General features: G+C 36.9%; 1 protein-coding gene across 2 annotated transcripts; it reads right to left on the minus strand.

Moving 5' to 3' along the window:
* Positions 1-17486: 17486 nt before the first annotated feature.
* Positions 17487-21739, minus strand: LOC140963625 (uncharacterized protein C3F10.06c). 2 transcript variants are annotated; one of them, XM_073423016.1, is made up of 7 exons: positions 21350-21576; positions 20794-20943; positions 19532-20201; positions 19238-19335; positions 18979-19087; positions 18571-18630; positions 17487-18313 (listed from the first exon to the last, which is right to left on the minus strand). In XM_073423016.1, the coding sequence occupies exons 2-7, from the start codon at positions 20929-20931 to the stop codon at positions 18135-18137; spliced, it is 1254 nt and encodes a 417-aa protein (XP_073279117.1). In that variant the 5' UTR covers positions 20932-20943; positions 21350-21576; the 3' UTR covers positions 17487-18134. The 2 variants fall into 2 exon arrangements, with proteins under 2 accessions (XP_073279117.1, XP_073279116.1); XM_073423015.1 differs by having other exon boundaries at positions 17490-18313; positions 20794-20948; positions 21350-21739.
* Between the last annotated feature and the right edge of the window lie 857 nt (positions 21740-22596).

Below are 22596 nucleotides of genomic sequence, written 5' to 3' on the forward strand. Positions count from 1 at the left end.
ACCAGGGCCAAGCAACCCCATCCCAATGAGAACGTGGGGAACTTGACCCTGGAACAATTGGGCCGATTTATTACCCATACAGTAGACGAGGCTATGAAAAAGAACCAAGAGTCTATGTTTGCTGAAGAACAAACCACTCGCTAGGAACGAGAGGAAAATGCTGAGGGACACCAAAGCAGGGTTGAAGAGACACAACCCCTCCCAAGTGGGGAGAGGAGAGATGTGGAAGGAAATACGAATGTTGAGGCAGCAGTTGGAAAGCAGAGCGCCGGCACCCAAGAGAAGAAGTCCTTTTTCACTCGCCATTTTAGAAGAAGGGCTTCCTCCAAATTTTCGACAGTCAAATGTGGGAGAGTACGACAGACATACTGACCCTAAGGAACACTTGGGGAGGTTTGAGAATGCGGCTCTGTTACATCAATATTCAGATGGGGTCAGGTGCAGGGTGGTTCTGGGCATGCTGGTGAGGTCAGCCCAACTATGATTTAACACCTTGCAGCCCAACTTCATACGATCTTTCAAGGATTTTTTCGCTGCTTTCTTGCACATATTTTCTAGCAGCAAAAGGCACCAGAAAAATTACCTGAGCTTGTTCGTGATAAAGCAGCAAGAAGCCGAAATTTTGCGAGAATTTATCCAGCATTTCAACAATGTAGCGCTGGAGATATCAGCGGCTACCCCTGACGTCATGATAAGTGCCTTTACCCAAGGACTGAGAGGATGGGAGTTCTTTAAATCGTTGGTCAAGAAACCTCCATCAAGTTATGATGATCTTTTATCTCGGGCGAAAAAATATATAAATCTAGAAGATGCCCAGCAGCATAAGAGGATGGAGCAGCGGCTTGAGGGAAATAGAGTTGAGGGAGCGGAAAGAGGAAGTAGGAAGAGAGGTGTGTGCGAGGGGGAGGAGGATAAAGCTAGGGGCAGAGGACAATTCTCATCCCATGTTCCTCTGAGTAGGAATCGTGACAAGGTGATGGAGGTGAGGGAGCCCGAGGGGAGGTGGAAGAAGTCGCAAAAAGTTGAGAGCAGTGCTAGATTGCCTCCGCGGGACAGACAAGAAGGATCCTCATCTGGGAGTCGACCGAGGTCTCGCCTGTCCCATAGGAGTGATCGAGGCCCTCCATGGATAAATCATAGGGTCGGGGAGCATAGAGGGGAAGGTCGAGATCAAGATGTCCCTCAGGAGCCCGTCAAACCGAGGAGAGGAATGAATGAGGATAACCACCCTACGAGAGGAATGTTTTATATGATCTCGGGGGTGCTACTGATGGAGACTCTGGGCGAGCTCGGAAGGCACATGGGAGAAGGTTGGAGAACTTTGAGATCTCTAAGGGTGTAGACTTACCACAGGACCCCGTCATTAGCTTTGGACCGGAAGACCTTCGAGGCGTTGTGAATCCACATAACGATGCCTTGGTGGTGACGGCCACCATTGCCAATTATGATGTGGCGAGGATATTTATTGATAATGGAAGCTCCGTAAACGTCTTGTTCAAAAGCACGTTGGATCAAAAGAAGGTGGAAGGATTTGAGTTTGAGCCGGTCTCCATCCCCCTGTATAGGTTTGCAGGACACACAATCCTGCCTTTGGGTCATATTGTTCTTCCCCTATCCTTGGGGATTGATCCTCGGCGGGTAACAATTAGCCTTCACCGTGGTGGAGCGTATAATGGAATTCTAGGACGGCCAGCTCTAAAGGATTTCAGAGCCGTAGCTTCCACTTATCATCAGAAGCTTAAGTTTCTTGTGGGAAAAGGGGTTGGAGTCTTGTACGGGGACAAAAAAAAGTCGCGCGTCGGTGTTATGAAAGGGTAGTGAGTGAGGAGGGGAAAAGAGCGCGTGTGGAGGTTAACATGATTAGGAAATGAAGAAGTGGGTGACTTGGTCCTAGTGAAGGAAGAAGAAAAGAGAGGTCGCGAGCATTCGCATGGAAGCTTAAGCTTAGTCTTACAGTTGTAGAGTCATTCAGAGAAGCTTCTAAGTGGGTAACTTTGTCTTGTGGAGGTACAAGAGGAGCAGATTGGAAAGTTGGATAATGCATTGGGCAAAGCTTTAAAGAGGCCCTAGAACGCTTACCACCTTAGAGAATATTAATCTTGACTTTATTGTTGATGTATTTCGTTTCTGAATTTGTCTTACGTAATCAGTTGAAATTTAATAAAGCCAAGTTCATGGATGTTGTTGTATTATGAAGATTATATTAATTAAAATTTTCCAACTAAGGCATCGCCTAGTAGAGGAGCAGAGTGGATGAGAAAAATTAAATTTTTCTTGCTAAGGCATAGCCTAGCAGAGGAGAAGAGTGAGGAAGGAGAAATATTAAAATTTTCCTACTAAGGAATCGCCTAGTAGAGGAGCATAGTGGAGGAGAAAATTAAATTTTTCCTGCTAAGGCATCGCCTAGCAAAAGAGAAGAGTGGGGAGGAGAAAAATTAAATTTTTCCTCTTAAGACATCATCTAGTAGAGGAGCAGAGTGGAGGAGAAAAATTAAAATTTTCCTGTTAAGACATCGCCTAACAGAAGAGCAGAGTTGGGGAGTAAAAAAATAAAAATTTTCATGCTAAGACATCGCCTAGCAAAAGAGCAGAGTTGGGGAGGAGAAAAATTAAATTTTTCTTGCTAAGGCATCGCCTAGCAGAGGAGCAGAGTGGAGGAGAAAAATTAAAATTTTCCTGCTAAGACATCGCATAGGAGAGAAGCAGAGTGGATGAGAAAAATTAATTTTTTCCTGCTAAGGCATCGCCTAGCAGAGGAGAAGAGCGGGGGAGGAGAAAAATTAAATTTTTCCTACTAAGGCATCGCCTAGTAGAGAAGCAGAATGGATGAGAAAAAATTAATTTTTTCTGCTAAGGCATCGTCTAGCAGAGGAGCAAAGTTGAGGAGGAGAAAAATTAAATTTTCCTGCTAAGACATCGCCTAGCAGAGGAGCAGAGTTGGGGAGGAGAAAAATTAATTTTTTGCTAATAAGACATCGCCTAGTAGAGGAGCACAGTACAGTAGAAAAATTTAATTTTTCTACTAAGGCATCGCTTAGCAGAGGAGTTAGAGGACGAGGGCGTTGAAATTTTTATTTTCCTGCTAAGGTGTCGCCTAGCAGAGGAGTAAGAGGGTGAAGGTGGAGAATTTTTATTTTCCTACTAAGGTCTCGTCTAGGAGAGGAGTCAGAGGGTGAGGGTGGAGAATTTTTATTTTCCTACTAAGGCCCGGCTTAGTAGAAGAGTTGCGAGATGAGGAGGTGATAATTTTATTTTCCTGCTAAGGTGTCGCCTAGCAGAGGAGTAAGAGGGTGAGGTTGGAGAATTTTTATTTTCCTGCTAATGTATAGCCTAGCAGAGGAGTAAGAGGGTGAGGGTGAGGGTGGAGAATTCTTATTTTTCTAATAAGGTCTCACCTAGAAGAGGAGTCAGAGGGTGATGGTTGAGATTTTTTTTCCTACTAAGGCTCGGCTTAGTAGAGGAGTTGCGAGATGAGGAGGTGAGAATTTTATTTTCCTGCTAAGGAGTTATAGAGTGATGAGGTGAAATTTTTATTTTCCTACTAAGTCATCGTCTAGCAGAGAAGTGAGAGGGTGAGGAGGTGAAATTTTTATTTTTCTGCTAAGACATTGTCTAGCAGAGGAGTCAGAGGGTGAGGGTGGAAAATTTTTATTTTCCTGCTAAGACATCGCCTAGCAGAGGAGTCAGAGGATCAGGAGGTGGAAGTTTTGTTTTCTTGCTAAGGCCCGAATTAGTCGAGGAGTTGCGAAATGAGGAGGGGAGAATTTTATTTTCGTACTAAGGCTAAAGCCTAGAGGAGCTTGAGGTGGTGAAGATGAAGGTTGGAGCCTAGTAAAAGAGCTTGAGGTGGTGGGGTGAAGTTTTGACCCTAGGTAGAGGAGCTTGAAATATGGAGGCTGAGTGAAGTACTCGTTTCTTCTACCTAAAGCTTAGTAGAAGACCTTGAACATAGGGGCAAGAAGGGAGAGTTATGGCGTGTGGCTGTTGCTCGAGGAGGTGCTGGGCTGGAGTGGCGGGACGTGCTGGCGAACGAGGGCATGAGGGCATTCTTTGTTAGAACAATTTTCATAATTATTTAGTTTGTTCATAACAATAAATGTTTACCTCTGCGAAAATTACGGAGATCGAGGGAATATCTCCATTGGATCATATTCGAAATAGTATACAATTGAGGAAAGAAATAATTCACCAAAGTCCACCAAGTTTCCTCCTAATGAATCAAAAAATTAATTAATGTAAAATTTCATTAAACTTGAATATCTATTTTCCTATTCCCTATAAATCTAGATAGGCAATCATTAGTTTTGTAAAGCCTCATAGGGCTTGACAATATAAAGAGAGGTGGAGGAAATAAATAATTCACCAAAGTACACCAAGTTTCATAGTAATGAATCAAAAACGTAATTAAGCTAAAATTTCATTTAACTTGAATATCTATTTCTTGCCAGATTCTTGAAATCAGCGCTGCTTTGGATTATGAAAAATATACCTGGAATTCGTATATTTATATTATCTTCTTTCTCGAGTAAAAGCCTTGGGGTGACATAACATTGTGTCTAACTATGTTATGTTATACCATCTATAAATAAAGAGTGATAAATTATCACTCAACAATTGCTACCACATATGTTCGCCTACTCACTTACAGGGACGAATCCAGGAATATGAGGACTTGAACTCATTATGATAACGAGTACATACGCAGCTATGATATCTTTTGTTAAAAATTTTGGGTTAAAAATGTTGCATATTGCGGCAAAAATTATCGATGAACATTCGATGTTGAAGTTCTTGGCCAATTTGGTCCACATGATTGTGTGGTTTCTGAAGAGCTTTACGGGGATCGAGGGAATATCTCCATTGTATCCTATTCGAATCGGATACAATGGAGGAAAGAAATAATTCACCAAAGTCCACCAAATTTCCTCCTAATGAATCAAAAAATTAATTAATGTAAACTTTCATTAAACTTGAATATCTATTGTCTTTGTTGGAATATTTTATGTTCGCAATCTTTACATGATTTTGATGTTAATAAAACATGTTATTTTGTTACTAATAATCTACCTTAGTGCGCAGATAGCTAAAACTGAAATGATCAGTTTATGAGCCATAACTGAAGCTGTTGGAGATTCCAACTGAACAAACCAACCGATCGCTCAAACTGAATCAGACGAACTGAAATATCAAACGAGCAGTCCAGCTGATTGTCCAACTGATAGGTGATTCAGCAGGAGAACCTCAGAATCCTGGGCAGCCAAAGGAGTGTTCAACTGATGCAAAGTCCAGCTGACCAGTTCAACTGAACAAGAGTGAAATCAGTTCAACTAACGAGTCAACTGATTTCACCAGCCCAACTGAGGATCAGTTCAACTGACTAGTCCAAAGCATCAGTCAGAACCTTTCAGTTGCAGATCAAGACAAGCTTATTCAAAGTGGATTCTAGTTGTGCATAAAGGTACAAAGCCATTTTTCAGTCAAAGCACAATAATTGACGTTGCATCAGAGCATTAAAGACAAACGCTCTAGAAGGGCAGTCGAAAAGTCGAGACACAAAGTCCAAGGAGCCAATTCAAAATGCAACGGATACAATAATTGAGTCTCACTATACGTTCAAGACTTCTCAGCTATAATAGAAGATCAGTAAAGTCTCGGACATACAAGAACAATGATACAACACATAACATATACAAGAGTATGAAGAAAAGGGCACGCTCACTGCATATTAGATTTCAAGAAACAATCAGCCCAGAGGGAACTCTTCGAATTTATCAGCTTAGTTTAGAAGCATTTTTTCCTCAGTGTGTGAGAACATCTTTTGTTTAGTTCTCACACACGCACACACTCACCACCACCCAAAATACAGTATTGCACAAAGACGTTAAAATTTTGTATGTAGTCTTTTACACATAGACATTAAAGAAGTGTTGGCTGGAAGGTGCTGCCTTAAGTCGTAACTAGAAGTTAAGTTAGGCAGTGGATAAGTCCTAGCTGAGTGGGTCTGTACAAGTGTTTTGTATCGATCAAAGTCTTCTAGTGTATCCTACCCGAGGAGATAAAAAGGGTGACCTAGGAGCAGTTGAAGTATCCGAACATCCATAAACATATCTTGTGTATTTAACTGATTAGCTGTCGTTTTCAAATTTTTTGGATTAGTAGGAGTATCCGTCAGTTCAGTTGTCACCATAACTAAACTGACGAATGCAAAAACAAATCTACCACTTTTCAGTTATTCAGTTTACATAAGGTAAAATGTTTTCAAATATAATAGTTTTCTTTACGAAAGATTACTTCGGGTGTCTTCCGCTTGGTTTCTAACAAAATCCGATTTAATTCATCGGTGTTAACATTCTCAGAACACGAGCTATTGCAGCTCATTGGAAAATATTGTGTTTGAAGCATCTCTTTGATGCCCAGCACACGATCCTTCATTCTTGTTCTCTATAAACCTAGATAGACAATGATTAGTTTTGTAAAACCTCATAGGGCTTGACAATATAAAGAGAGGTGGAGAAAATAAATAATTCACCAAAGTCCACCAAGTTTCCTCCTAATGAATCAAAAAATTAATTAAGCTAAAATTTCATTTAACTTGAATATCTATTTCTTGCTAGATTCTTGAAATCAGCGCAGCTTTTGATTACGAAAAATATACCTGGAATTCGTATATTTATATTTTTTTTCTCCAGTAAAAGCTTTGGGGTGACATAACATTGTGTTTAACTATGTTATGTTATACCATCTATAAATAGAGGGTGATTAGAGTGATAAATTATCACTCAACAATTGCTACCACATATGTTTGCCTACTCACTTGCAGGGATGAATCCAGGAGTATGATTTTGGGGGGAGGGGGGAGGTTTCTTGAACTCAATATGATAACGAGTACACGCGGCTATGATATCTTTTGTTAAAAATTTTGGGTTAAAAAAGTTGCTTATTGCGGAAAAAATTATCGATGAACATTCGATGTTGAAGTTCTAGGCCAATTTGGTCCACATGATTGTGTGGTTTCTGAAGAGCTTTACGGGGATGGAGGGAATATCTCCATTGCATCCTATTCGAATATGATACAATGGAGGAAAGAAATAATTCACAAAAATCCATCAAGTGTCCTCCTAATGAATCAAAAAATTAATTAAGGTAAAATTTCATTAGACTTGAATATCTATTTTCTTGTTCCCTATAAACCTAGAGAGACAATCATTAGTTTTGTAAAGTCTCATAGGGCTTGACAATATAAAGAGAGGTGGAGGAAATAAATAATTCACCAAAGTCCACCAAGTTTCTTCCTAATGAATCAAAAAATCAATTAAGCTAAAATTTCATTTAACTTGAATATCTATTTCTTGCAAGATTCTTGAAATCAGTGCTACTTTTGATTACGAAAAATATACCTAGAATTCGTATATTTATATTATCTTTTTTCTCGAGTAAAAACATTGGGTGACATAACATTGTGTCTAACTATGTTATGTTATACCATCTATAAATAAAGAGTGATAAATTATCACTCAACAATTGCTACCACATATGTTCGCCTACTCACTTGCAGGGACGAATCCAGGAGTATGAGGGATTGAACTCAATATGATAACGAGTACATACACAGCTATGATATCTTTTGTTAAAAAATTTGGGTTAAAAAAGTTGCATATTGCGTCAAAAATTATCGATGAACATTCGATGTAGAAGTTCTTGGCCAATTTGGTCTACATGATTGTGTGGTTTCTGAAGAGCTTTACGGTGATCGAGGGAATATCTCCATTGTATCCTATTCGAGACTAAAGAAATAATTCACCAAAGTTCACCAAGTTTCCTCCTAATGAATCAAAAAATTAATTAAGCTAAAATTTAATTTAACTTGAATATCTATTTCTTGCCAGATTCTTGAAATCAGCGCTGCTTTTGATTACGAAATATATACCTGAAATTCGTATATTTATATAATCTTCTTTCTCGAGTAAAAGCTTTAAGGTGACATAACATTGTGTCCAACTATGTTATGTTAATAACATAGTTAAATAGGGAGTGATTATATTGATAAATTATCACTCAACAATTGCTACCACATATGTTTGCCTACTTAATTGCAGGGACGAATCCAGGAGTATCGTTTTTTTTTTAGGGGGGGGGCTTGAACTCAATATGATAACAAGTACATACGCGGCTATGATATCTTTTGTTAAAAATTTTGGGTTGAAAAAGTTGTTTATTGCGGCCAAAATTATCGATAAACAATCGATGTTGAAGTTCTTGGCCAATTTGGTCCACATGATTGTTTGGTTTATGAAGAGCTTTACGGGGATCGAGAGAATATCTCCATTGTATCCTATTCGAATAGGATACAATGGAGGAAAGAAATAATTCACCAAAGTCTACTAAGTTTTCCTCCTAATGAATCAAAAAATTAATTAATGTAAAATTTCATAAACTTGAATATCTATTTTCTTTTTCCTTATAAATCTAAATAGACAATCATTAGTTTTGTAAAGCCTCATAAGTCTTGACAATATAAAGAGAGGTGGAGGAAATAAATAATTCACCAAAGTCCACCAAGTTTCCTCCTAATGAAGCAAAAAATTAATTTAACTAAAATTTCATTTAACTTGAATATCTATTTCTTGCCGGATTCTTGAAATCAGCGCTACTTTAGGGGCTTGAACTCAAAATGATAACGAATACATATGCGGCTATGATATCTTTTGTTAAAAATTTTGGGTTAAAAAAGTTGCTTTTTGCGGCAAAAATTATCGATGAACATTCGATGTTGAAGTTCTTTGCCAAATTGGTTCACATGATTGTGTGGTTTCTGAAGAGCTTTACAGGGATCGAGGGAATATCTCCATTGTATCCTATACAATGGAGGAAAGAAATAATTCACCAAAGTCCACCAAGTTTACTCCTATTGAATCAAAAAATTAATTAAGGTAAAATTTCATTAAACTTGAATATCTATTTTCTTCTTCCCTATAAACCTAGATAGATAATCATTAGTTTTGTAAATACTCATAGGGCTTGACAATATAAAAAGAGGTGCAGAAAATAAATAATTCACCAAAGTCCACCAAGTTTCCTCCTAATGAATCAAAAAATTAATTAAGCTAAAATTTCATTTAACTTGAATATCTATTTATTGCCAGATTCTTGAAATCAGCGCTACTTTTGATTGCGAAAACTATACCTGGAATTCGTATATTTATATTATTTTATTTCTCGAGTAAAAGCTTTGGGGTGACATAACATTGTGTCTAACTATGTTATGTTATACCATCTATAAATAGGGAGTGCTTAGAGTGATAAATTATCACTCAACAATGGCTACCACATATGCTTGCCTACTCACTTGCAAGGACGAATCAAGGAGTTTGAGTTTTTTTTCATGATAACGAGTACATACGCAGTTACGATATCTTTTGGCTTATTGCGGCAAAAATTATTGATGAACATTCGATTTTGAAGTTCTTGGCCAATTTGTCCACACGTTCCCAAAAGCTCTTCAGAAACCACAATCATTCGCAAAGGAATATCTCCATTGTATCCTATTCGAAATAAAATTCTCAACGTGCTTGGGTGAGGGGAGAGGCGAGTGTGTGCTTGGGCGCGAGCGTGCGGGTGAGGGCGGAATTGCGAGAGGCGAGTGTGTGCGAGCATAGACAGGCGCTGCGCGAAGGAGTTGCAGATGAGGCGGTGGATGTCGAGGCGAGGCGAGGATGAAGCTGGTGTTGGGCAAGAGCTAGCGAGGCGAGGGCATTGGTGCTGGTGTTGGGAGAGGGCCAGGGCCAGGGCCAGGGCCAACGAGGCGGGGCGAGGGAAAAACTGGTGTTGGGCGAGGGTACGGGCAGGGAGGTGTGTGCGTGGGTAGGATGAGAATGAGCCCTGGGCGAGGAGAGCGAGGCAAAAGCGGCGAAGGGGCGAGAGTGAGGCTTGGGACGAGACAGGCGAGGGCGAAGGGCTGTGCTGGGCGAGGAGAGTGAAGCACAGGCGACGCTGCGAGGGGCGAGAGGAAGGAGGGCAGGGCGAGGGTGCGAGCAGGGAGATGTGAGCGTGGTGGTGTGTGAGCGAGGAGCGAGGTGTACGGGCGAGCGTGCGAAGGGGCGAAAGGCGGCGCTGCGAGGGGATGTGGCGTGATGGCAAGCGGACAGACGGGCGAAGATGAGGATGAGACGTAGACTGGGGAGAGTTGGTGAGTGAAGTGCAAAGTAAATTATGTGTGGGATAAGTGAAAATGAAGTGAGGAGGAGACCTTTATTTATAGAGTGAGCTCAGACCAAATCTTTCTTTTCAGAACAGGATGTCGATTTGATATGTTTCCTAACTTGTGGATACTAATGAGTAGCAAAGGAAAAATGCATAACTCACGCCTTGTAAACCGATGACAACACAATTAATCGAACTTTGAACTTACGATTCAGTTCGATTTTGGAGGGGGAGACTAGTGATACCCCAAGAATGGACCCATCAAGATTAGGCCCAAATTCCCGGCCCATCCCAAACACGGGTAGAGAGCCCATGACAGGCCCAGGTATTCTTATATAAATATCATGTTCGAGTATCTAACTCATTTCATTCACTATATTACTTTTCAGCAGCACCCTTAGCTGCTCCTCCCTGATATCCCCAGTCTCTGATTTGAGCGTCAGAGGGGCTACGCCGGGACACTCTCTCGGCCCCCTTCTAACGGTATTCTTCGTGATTTCAGGCTCAGAGCCGATTCGAAGCCTGTGTCTGGACTAGCGTCACCTGCTGGAATCAGACCCTAAATTTTCAGTGAATATCAGTTTCGAATATTTTCGAGTTGGAAGCAAACCCGAACTTCATTTTGAGCCGAACTCGAGTTAAAAAATTTAAAATTTTCGAGCTAGACAGGTAAATTACACTGTGAAAACTTTGTGCAACAGACACGCCCAAAAATATTGGTCGGACGATTAAACATATGATCTTTGTAAAACACTAACTTACTCTATCGATTCTGACATTCCATATAAACACAGTTTATATGTTAAACTTTTGTTCATGAACTATGTGGGAAGTCCATCACGACGACGAACACGCTGTGGTTTTCCTCAAATACCTCCCACTGAATTTTAACGACACTTCCCTGGTTTTAAAAATTTGAGCCCCTGTCAACTTTTAGTCTTTTAATAAAATTGAATTTACACAATTAAATGGTGCTTTCTTTTTACATAATAAGTTATATGGTTCTATGACCACCGATTTCCACGTAAATGTTTAAAAATACCATTATACCAACCTATTAGGAATTTTTTTTTTACGAAGATGGAGTACTCAAGTCTCAACAAATTACATAAAATCGTTTTTTTTTTGAATTATATTTAGAAAAAAATTAAAATGTTGATTTTAGTGTGCAAGTTAGCCAAGTACTCGTGAGTACGTAGTTTGAGATACGCTAGTTCAAAACTCGTTAATTAAACTAATTAGGCTGTGTTTGGTTTGAAGGATAAAATAAAATAATGATTAGTATGTAAATGATAAAAGAAATGATTGTGATAGAAATATAATATATAATGTAAAATTGTATTATGTTTGGTATGATTTTTAAGTATGAGATAATTTTGAATTTTTTGATAAAATGACAAAATTGCCCTTTCTTTTTTTGTTTTTCTTCTTCCACTCCGGCGGCGGCGGTCCGGCAGAGGCGCGACGGCGGTCGGCCGGAGACGGCGGCAGTGGTCGACGGCGACGGGGTCGGCGGAGGTTATCGCGGCTGGCGGTGGACGGCCGGAAGCGCCGGCGACGATGGTCGGCCGGAAGCAACGGCGGTGGTCGGCGGCGGCCAGAGGTGGCGGGCGGTGGCTGATGGTTGCCGGCGGCGGTGGTCGGCCTTTGGCAGATGTTGCCTGTGGACGGTCGGTGGAAGGAAGTGGTGGTGATTTTGAATTTAGGAGAAGGGTAAAATTGAAAAAATAGGAAGGATTAAGAGTAGGATAAATAATCCTAGGAGGTGAGGAGTTATTATTTTAACCTACATAATATAACCTAATCATTCATAGGAGGGATTGACTTGGTTAAATAATCACACGTATCAAACGAGAGATAAGGTAGGTTAAAAAAAATAAACCCACCTTATCACCCCTACCAAACACCCCCTTATTGGACACGTTGCTAGTGTTTTCACAAATTAGTTAAGAAATTAATCAACAAATTTGGTAAAAAGAACAAACATGAAACGGTTTTAGAAAAGCCAAGAAAAAAAATATATATCGTAAGAAACAAATTACAGTGCAAATCAGCCTCAGGGTGATAGCTGCACAGAGCGCAAGAGCTATTCACCGAAACCCACTGCGCGATGCAATGAAAATGGAAAACATGGCCACAAGGGACCTGCGTACCCCCTGCTCCACCTATTCTGAACCCTGCTACGCAGACATCGCAGCGACCTTCGCCGGTCACCACCATCGGCATTTCATCGAAACGTATGTCGGCCGCCGATTTGGGTGTTGCTTCGGCTTCGTGCCGTTCGTTTAACTCCGTGGCTGAGTATTCCAGCATGGTCAAGGCTTTATCGAGGTCAAAAAGTTGATCTATTTCAAACGGATGCATCATGATTCGACGCTCGATAGAATTAGAATGGGAAAAATGGGATTCAAGAAATGATCGATGGTTATTTTACCTCACATTTTTTTCATGAGACGGATGGATTTGTTTATATTTATCATTGGGATTCAAGAAATGATGGATGTGGATTTGAGGAAGATCACTTTTTTTTTTTACGTCATGGATCAATTTTTTTTATATTTATCAAAAAAAATATTATTTTTAAATCATTTTTTTATAAATATCTAAATAAAATAATTATTTAACAAAATTGATTCGTAAAATCATCTCACGTTATATTTATGTTAATGTTTATGTGTTGATCTTGAGTTCCTAGAAAATTGAATTTATAGAGGTTTTTGAAGGGCCAAATGTCCACCCAACTAGATGGGTGGTTTTGCAAAATATTGTTGTATGAAGAAAGATTAAAATATTGTATGCACCTGAGGCGGCGTCCGCGTCGATGTCACCATTGGCAACTTGCAAGATATGATTGGCACACGATCAATTTGTGGGAAATTCCAATATACTAACGGCTTATGCACATTTTCTAAAAATTTAATAGAATAAGGTAAAAAAAATTTTTAACAAACTAATGTGTCACGCCTTTTCGAGAGACGTGACTTTCAATTTTGTTTTTTTTAAAAAAACAAGTCACGCCATATGAGATGGCGTGACTTCTTATTATTTTTTTTAAAAAAAGCAAGTCACGCCATTTCATATGGCGTGACTTGCTTTATTATTTTTTTTGAAAAAGTAAGTCACGCTCTTACTTTTTTTTTAAAAAAATAATAGTACAAATGACATGTTTAAATTATTTCAGAGTTGCACGCCTCCGCACATGTATTAAAAGCTGCAATAACATAACTTTAATAATTTCGAATTCATTATAATATTATAAATTTTTCTCTATAAATTGAATACTTAATTGACTCATTTCATTCGCTCCTTTCGTATTTTTCATCGGCAAGTTCTCGTAAATGTTTGAATTTATTTTTTCACTTCCTGCAAATTTTTAATAATTTTATTTTTTTTTTGGTTTTGCAGGTTCATTTTAGTTTCAACTTATATTAAAGGTATGTATACTAACATAAATTATTTTGTTAAATATAAAAATTATAAATGAAATTATTATTAATGTTAGACTAATTTTGTCGTGTTATTTAATTTTTTTGTCAATTTTAATTATTAGGTGATTTTTTTTAGTTATTACTAATTTTTGTAAAGAAATTTGAAAATCATTCTGAGCCTTATTCATGAATAGGTATTTATAGATAAATCTTATTATTTTTTTTATAAACTTTTGATAAATTTTCATTATCATTATTATTTTTTTAAAAAATGTTTAAAAAATTTATGTTATGTGCTATTTTTTCCGTTGGTACTATTGTTTTATAATAATTATATAATTGTATAGTATGATAATAATAATTTTAACTTTGTTTGTTTATGTATATATTTGTTTCACATTTAATATAAAAGATTATTTGTAAAATAAAAAATAAAATCACATAGTTTTTTGTTTAAAAACAAAATACACTATCTCATATAATTATGAGATACAATAAAAAAAATATTTAATGATTTATTGTGTTAATCGTAATAATTTGATGGTGAAATGAAAATATATGTGAGTTGACGTAATTTTTTTTAAAAAAAAAGGAAGTCATGGAAGTCACGCCTACCAAGTAGACGTGACTTCCTTTTTTTTATAATAAGAAAATTTATATTATTGGTGTAAAATAAATTAATCGTTATACTAATTTTTTTTTATATACTACCTATATAAAACAACAACAATGAGTATTGTTATTATCATTGGCATAATATAAAATAATAAGAATAACTAATAATACATAGAAACATAATTAGGCATTTTAATCATAAACTCAAAACGTAAGATTATGATATATTCATAATTTATATTCGAATAGCCACGTAAAGTAATTTATATCAACGCTTAAAAAATAGGCGTGACTTACTTTAAGAAAAATTAAAATTAAGCAAGTCACGCCATTGGAAATTGGAGATTGCGTGATTTGCTTTTAAAAAATAAAATAAAATAAGTAATTGAAAGTCACGCCTCTTGAAGAGGTGTGACACCTTTTTTTAAAAAAAAAAATAATAATAAGCAAGTCACGCCATCTCAGATGACGTGACAAGCTTTTTATTAAAAAAAAATAAATTGAAAGTCACGTCTCTTGAAGACATGACACATTAGTTTGTTAAATTTTTTTTTATCTTATTTTATTATATTTTCACAAATGTCCTGTAAACGGTTAAAAAACCCAAATTCCAATGCCCCAAACGTATCATAAATTCATTCGGGGGATTATATTATCAAATAGCAAACAAGACGGGAAAAAAATAAAATTTGATGTAAGATTAGGCAGTCTGTTACAATTTAAAGATTTAATGACACTCAACAAATTTGGTAAAAGAACATAGAATAATCTGTTTAGAAGAAGAAATAAAATGACAAGAAACGAATTACAATACAAATCAGCCTCAGGAAGGCAGCCGTGTCCGGCACAGAGGGCAAGAGCTATTGACCCAAGCCCACTGCGCGATGCAATGTACATGGAAAACATGGCCACAAGGGATCTGCGTAACCCCTGCTCCGCCTACTCTGAACCCTTTCATGCACACAGCGCAGCGACCTCCGCCGGTCACCACCGCCGGAATTTCTTCGAACAGGATGTTGGCAGACGATAAGGGTCTTGCTTCAGGTTCATTGAGCTCAGCTGTCGAATCTTCCGGAATGGTCAAGGCTTCATCAAGGTCAAAAACTTGATCAATTTCAAACCTCGGCAACATGATTCGGCACTTGATACAATTAGGTGGGTGGGGAAAATGGGATTCAAGAAATGATCGATGACGATGTTCGAGTTCTGGGAAGAGAATTTATAGAGGTTTTGGAAGGGAGAATTGTCCACGCAACTTGATAGGTGTCGTAAGAAAGTCAAAAGGATATCACAGTCAATGCGCGGCGAGCCTGAGGCGGCGTTGATGACGTCACCATTGGCAACTTGCCAGATGTGGAGGGGACAAGTGGTGATATGATGTAGGAAGGTGACTACAAAGGTATTTCTTTATATATATATATTTTAAAATCCCATATGGACTGGTATTTTTCTCATGTTTCATTTAATTTTTTCTTTTTCTTTTAAATTGGGTATTTGCAAATTATTATTATTATTATTATTATTATTATTATTATTATTATTATACATATATAAATTTGAATTACTTTTATGACCTTCTTGCATATAATTGGTCCATTTATATACTAAATATAGATGTGTGAATAAATTAAATTATTTATAAGTAATTTTTTTTTTCAATCAATCTAAAAAATTGTCGTAAAAAAACTTTAATGAATAATAATACTTTAAATATTTTTTTATTTTTTTAATATATTTGGTTGAAGTATTATCAATTATAATTTATTAAATTTGATATATACGATTTTGCACTTAATTTTTATCAATAAATATTTATATATAAAAATTAAAATTTATATTTAATTTAACCGCCTAACAACATTTTCTTGTTCCACCCATTCATGTGGACCAACAGTCATTATGATTTTTTAGTTTTATATGTATTAATAAAATAATTTTCTTAACAAAATCTAAAAAATTAATTGTTAGGATCAAGTCCTTAATAATATGTCAAAAATTGTAGTTCTTAATCAAAGTGTAATTTTATTTTCTTATACTTATGATAGCACATAATACACCTACTTAGGTGTTAATTGGTCGGACTGTTAGGGCTATAAGTTCGGAGATGTGCATGTATGTCTGCTGATGTTGTTTCATATCTTTTAGATATCAGTCTTACTCCTTTCTTGTCGTCGGCCATATCCCTGACAAAAATAGTATTACCCGATAAAATCTGACTTCATTTTTTTGTGGTTCACTTAGCTAACTAGATTAAGCGACGTGAAATCATCAATTTGACGCACGAGAACTATTCAAAAAATCATTCATCTCAATCAACTCCCACTCATGTATGCTTAACTCAACATTAATGAAAATTTTTTAAAAAAATCATGAGTTTTTTTTTTCAAGAAAAAAACACCCTTTAATGTTTTATATCCGATAATTTATTTGTCATGAAAAAACCCATACCAAAAATTTAAAAAAAATATCATGAGTTTTTTTCTCAAGAAAAAAACATACCCTTTAATGTGTTATATCCGAAAATATATTTGTCATGAAAAAACCCAATAAAATCACTTTTCTGAAAAATGTATCCAAAACTATAGTTCTTCAAATTTTAAAAAATACCTGATAGTTTTTTTTAGTTCACCCCACTCAATATAGGGGATTTTTTGTGCGATTTCGTAATTACTGTCTCTAATAGTAATAATTATGAATATTTTTAAATTTTGTATAATTTGTCCAAAATACCTCTAACTTATTTGATGGATAAATCAACTATATTTTAATTTCATTTTATTGAAGAATTCATTTTTGTATTAATACAATTAATTATATTAATTTGTATAGGTAACATTGTCAGTTCTTGTTGCTTATTTCATATGTTAATAGTTATGTATGGACAATTTTGATATGTTACATGTTTAACACTTATGTAAGCAACAATGATATGACACTCAATTATTGGATGTACAATTTTTCTATGTTTCGTCACATCCAATAGATGAATATCATACCATCGATGCTCACATAAGTATGCACAATGAATACACATGTTATATTAAAATTTTATACACTAATATGATTGGATCCACGCGTCCCCCACATGAATTCATGTTGGCCCCTCTCAGTTGTAACGACTCACCATAAGATATGAGAGCTTCTAAAATAACTTAACGAAAGCAATGTCACGTCAAACCTCTCTTGTTCGGGAGAATCGAAACACATCACACTTGACTTGAGTTATAACAACCCGGTTCGCTGTGTAGAACTCGTAAATATTAACGTGCTTCAGATAAAATAACAACCAACGAACTTTTAAAGAATAAATGGTTTCTAACTGAGTATGAGAATATGTTGATTAATGAGATAGAATAGATATATTCTAGGTATTTCCATTTATGTTCTTCATGTAACATTCTGACCGAATGACCCTTCTTTACTACTTTAACAGCCTCTTCTTATCTTATCGAAAACAAGGGTCCGAAGAAGAGTTCTCTGAAATAACTATGTTGTACGAAAAATGCTACTCTAGATATATGATATAAGCCCTTGGGGATACCCGTGCCCCCATACGCATTCATGTAGGCCCCTATTTGTATGTATGGGGGATCCAAAGGCCTAAACTCTGCGGAGTGCAACACTCGAGTGGAGAATAGTTAGAGCCCATGTTTACTTATTTCGACATGGCTCTGCATGTTATCCGCGACGGAACAACACAAGGACATTTTTAAAACTTTAAAGTACGTGGCTACTAGGATCTGATATAATGTCAACCACATACAATTACCTAGTAGATACATAAAAAATCAGGCAAAAATTTGTTGTTTATATCTTCTTCACAGCACAGGCTGGCATCGATTTCTCTTCTTTGAAGTATAATTGACAAGATAAATGCAGAGACGAGGCTTGTCATGAAACTGAAGGAGGGTGACCATACCTTCTTTCATTAAGGTAATTGAATACTTGTCTCAAATTCCCTCTCGATGGCCGGGCATTGACAGCAAATTTAGAGATAAATACTAATCGTCTTCGGAGCTCAAACTTGGAGATATGGGAATTATTGAAGGATTTCCCGTCATCGAAGTTTCCTGTTGAAAAAGCTCAAGAACTAACGAAATCCGTGGAAGGCATAAACAAAATGATAGTCATAAATGAAACCAGCCACTCAGTTGCTACTACATTTTGTGATAATGATTCATTCCTAGAACTAGGATTCTCTTCTGGATAGCATCAAAGAAAGTTCTAGCATTATGTCCAATTTTTCAACGAGCATAAACTCAAACCATAAAGAAAATATCTCACACCCCCCGACGACATAGAACCAAGACAAGGTTTCAAGTTTTACCTGCTTCATCATATAATAAAGTCAAGATTGCCAAACAGATGCAGATGCTTACATCTTCTCCTGTGAAGAAAGAAACCACCAAAAAGGATATTTAATAACAGGCTGAAACAATATGAATACAATGATCCATTTGATTTCGTTTGCTTTGAGAAGCAAGAAACTACAGGATATGCAAAAGCATTCAAAATTTAAGCCACACGGCCCACGGGCAAAGAAAAAGTTCAGTCTTTGAGGATAAGAGGGAAAAAAGAGAGTTTTCAGTATCAGCGGAATGGGGAAGGCATAGAAGATATCACACAAGAAGCGATGAGTTAGATCGAAGAAAACCATCACTTGTGTTTCTCTCACCGAGATGTCACTGGTGGGACAACAATGTAGCTGATAATTTCAAAATCATAGAATTCTTACCATTTTGGCAGCAAACTAAAAGCTTTCTCCCCTCGCGCAACTGTGTCTGGGAAAAATTCAGCGCAGAAGGGAGATGTCTTAACAAAGAGAAACGATCATGTTTGGAGTCCTGTTCACAATTAGAACATAAGTTTGAGAAATCTTGACAAAGAACGAATTTGGAATCCCATTCACTTCTAAAAACAGAAGCGAAAGAAACAAATAAAATGAATCACAAACGAGAAAATTTTGATGAAATAGAATCAACCGACAGACATACCACAATGGGCAAATGCAAATGAAATCCAGAGTTCTTCGGAGAGATATTAGACTCTTTATCACAGTTCAAGATGCAATTATCAGGAGCCACCTCCATGGCTGAAAAATTGAAAATTTAGTGCACTTGTTTTCTAGTCCAAGATGCAAATAAAGATGCACCGGTGAAATAGAAAATAACTGGAGTAAAATTTCAAGTAACATAACTTTTATATGATATTGACCCCATCAGTGACTTCACAAAATTATGCTTTGAAAAGTAAACAACTAGGGGAACTACTAAACAAAAGAGATGTACCAAGTTGAGTTCTGCCAACTGCTATATTGGTTGGTCCCAACCAAAATAAAGAAACCTCTCCAAACAATTGTTCATTCTCAATTACGGTTTTAGTATCCAAGTCTAATGGCCTTTCTGGGGCAAACTTGCTCTCTGTCACCAGCTTTGAAGGCCTGGCTGACACCTGAGGAGCATTTTCCCCCCTCTGTGCACGACGAACTCTGTCCTTTTCAACAATATCCGCAATCTTTTGATTACACGAGGCTGGATCTGATCTTATTACATCATGGGCATGTTTCCAGAAAAGATCAGGGCGTAGACCTCTAGACCAACTTTCCTCATCGTCTCCCGCCCCGGCAATATAATTCCAACTAAACTCTGAAGAAGTATGATGTTGATAATTGCCATTTGAGGATGACGCTGAGACAAGTATTATTGGTGTAAAACCCCATGAATCATAATCTGGGACTTCATTCATCCATATGACAGTCTTCTGTGAAATCCATAATGGTCTTAGAGGCTTTTTAAGTGATGATGAAACAGAAGCAATATCAGCTCCACTAGCCTCCAATTCCTTGGTCCACCCTTCCAATCGGTTTTCAATCATTAGTTTCTCAGTTTGTGAAACCCAAAGGGGAAGATGCAAGGAACAATCCCAATATGTCGAGTCTTGTCCTAAACCATTTAAGTCCTGTTGAAGTGCATTTAAGTCAATTATGATGCATGTAAATATCATTACATAAATCTATCAACAAGCAATTATATATCCACTTGACAGTTCGATTAGCTAAACCTTTTTAACTATGGACAAATTTTGAAAATTGAATGTGAAAATAATGTCAATGGATAATATATAACATTCCAGTTTAAATTAAGTTCTCAAAGCTTCAAATCATTTTCCTGGATGATAGGATACATCCCGCAATATTTATTAATTACAAAAAATGAAGCTAGCATTCAAGATCAATCCTATTCGAGCAGTCCACAAGATAATATATTAGAGAAGCCTTGCGAAAATACGCGACCATCGTGAAGTAAATGCTACAAGGTGACCTCTGTCATTTAGCATCTTAAGCTTAGCCTTGAAAACACAATGTGATAACAAACTATGAGTATTCCCTATCACAGCAGAATCAAATTTCTTACTGGCTATTTATTATCAGCACTTGTTCACAGCATACAATCATCAATTAACATATATCTGAACAAATAATATAGGCACATTTCTTCAAGTGTGAATATCGAAGGCACTCAATCCAGGAAATGAAATTTCTTTCACTTACATTCTCAGAAACATGAAGACCACCCAATGCCATGCGATAATTGAGAATTGCACGATTTAAGACACAAGTCCATATCGGTATAGTCTTGGACATGCTGTCGGGAAATCTCTTCCCTTTTCGTGTTGAATCAACGATCATGCATCCTCCCCTCTGTCCTACCACCAGAAATCAATTGAACAAGTCATTGTCCATTCCATATCAGCATACATGACTGCGCAACTTGCCACATAAAAGGCATATACACCACACAACAGTGATGAGAGTGAATCCACATCAATTTGTGGCACGGTGCAAGTTTCGATTTCTTTCTGGTGATCTAGCATTTTTTATAATTTCATTTTCACCCGTTACAATATAACCGACACACACCTCGTTTTATCACACATTTTCTCGCTATTTGCGACAATATTGTCAGATTAACATGGATACAGGAGATGGAATACTCAAGATTTCCAAAACAAGACCAATAAAATTTTATAAAACCAAAGTCTGACAAATGAAGAATCTCCAATACACGCTCAAAAGAAAGTCAGTGGTTCCCGAGAAAAGAAGGTACCAGCAACAAGGGCGACGTGAAGGTTGAGGCGGCAGGTGTTGAAGGACAAGTTGTTGGTGTGGCCGTCGGTGGATTTGAAGTAGCAATTGGAGTCGAACTTTGGAGAGTACCAAAGGCCGCATCGGAGGTTGGCCAGAAGCGGCAGCTCCGGCCACAGCTGCGAGATTTCTCCGACGAAGATGGAGTCCTCGTAAATGGATCGGAGAGCGTTGTAGAGAGAATTATCCCTGCGTTTGATGGCTCTGGACACCTTGTATATGCTGTTGCTCAATCTCTCTTGCGTGAATTCCATTGGAGGGCAGAGAGTGTCGGAAGTGAGAAGGTAGATGCGGCCGTACCGTACGTCGGACAAATTCTGTGTGAAACGTTTCCAAGGTACATAATTTTTTTTTTTTCAAAATTAATTTTGAATAATAATTACTTAGCAAGAACAGAAATCAATCAAATTTTGAAAATTGATACATTAAAATCTCGGGGAAGTTGTTGAAAAATTCTCAATCAAAATATTTTTTTGGGTTCACTCCCTACCCAGAAAATTGTGGTCCTATGTCATACAAAATGTGGTACACTTCATGTGTAAATGTGGTACTAAAAAAGTACTCAGGAACTGAACACAAAAAAAATCGACAGCTGGGGATTGAAAACCAATTTCCCGTAAAATCTTTGTTAGAAATCTTAAATTTCTCAAAATTTTACATATATGATGACGACGGCTCAATCGAGCGAATTGAACAAATATGTTGAGAAATTCAAAAATCAATATATTCGACTTTTGTTGGTGTTAAAAGCGTGACGAATCATTAAATAAATATAAAATTTAATGTAAAACTTGATTAATTTATATAAAACCTCGGATTTTTCGGAGAATTTTAGTATTATTTGATTACTTATTTTTGTTTGTCGTCATTCTCTTTGTTATTTTTGGAAAAAAAAATCTTATCAGATCGTCTTACAAGTAAATTTTATGAGATAATCTTCTACTCATAGGTTAAGAGATAATGAATATATATACGTTTGTAAATGGATAATGATAATTAGATAGATAATAGACGATAATCTATCATAGATTCAAAATTTAATTCAAAAGTTTAAACGAGCTAATAGATAATACACTATCTGGATAACAACCACTTTTCTATAAATACGATAAGCTTTCATTCGAAATGTACACGCCATTTACCCATCAAATTTTTTGCTATCATATTTTCGAAATTCTTCTCCAAAATTCTGCACAAGTCATCAAAGTT

The sequence above is a fragment of the Primulina huaijiensis genome, chromosome 17, assembly GCF_012295235.1.
Source record: "Primulina huaijiensis isolate GDHJ02 chromosome 17, ASM1229523v2, whole genome shotgun sequence".
NCBI classification, from domain to species: domain Eukaryota; kingdom Viridiplantae; phylum Streptophyta; class Magnoliopsida; order Lamiales; family Gesneriaceae; genus Primulina; species Primulina huaijiensis.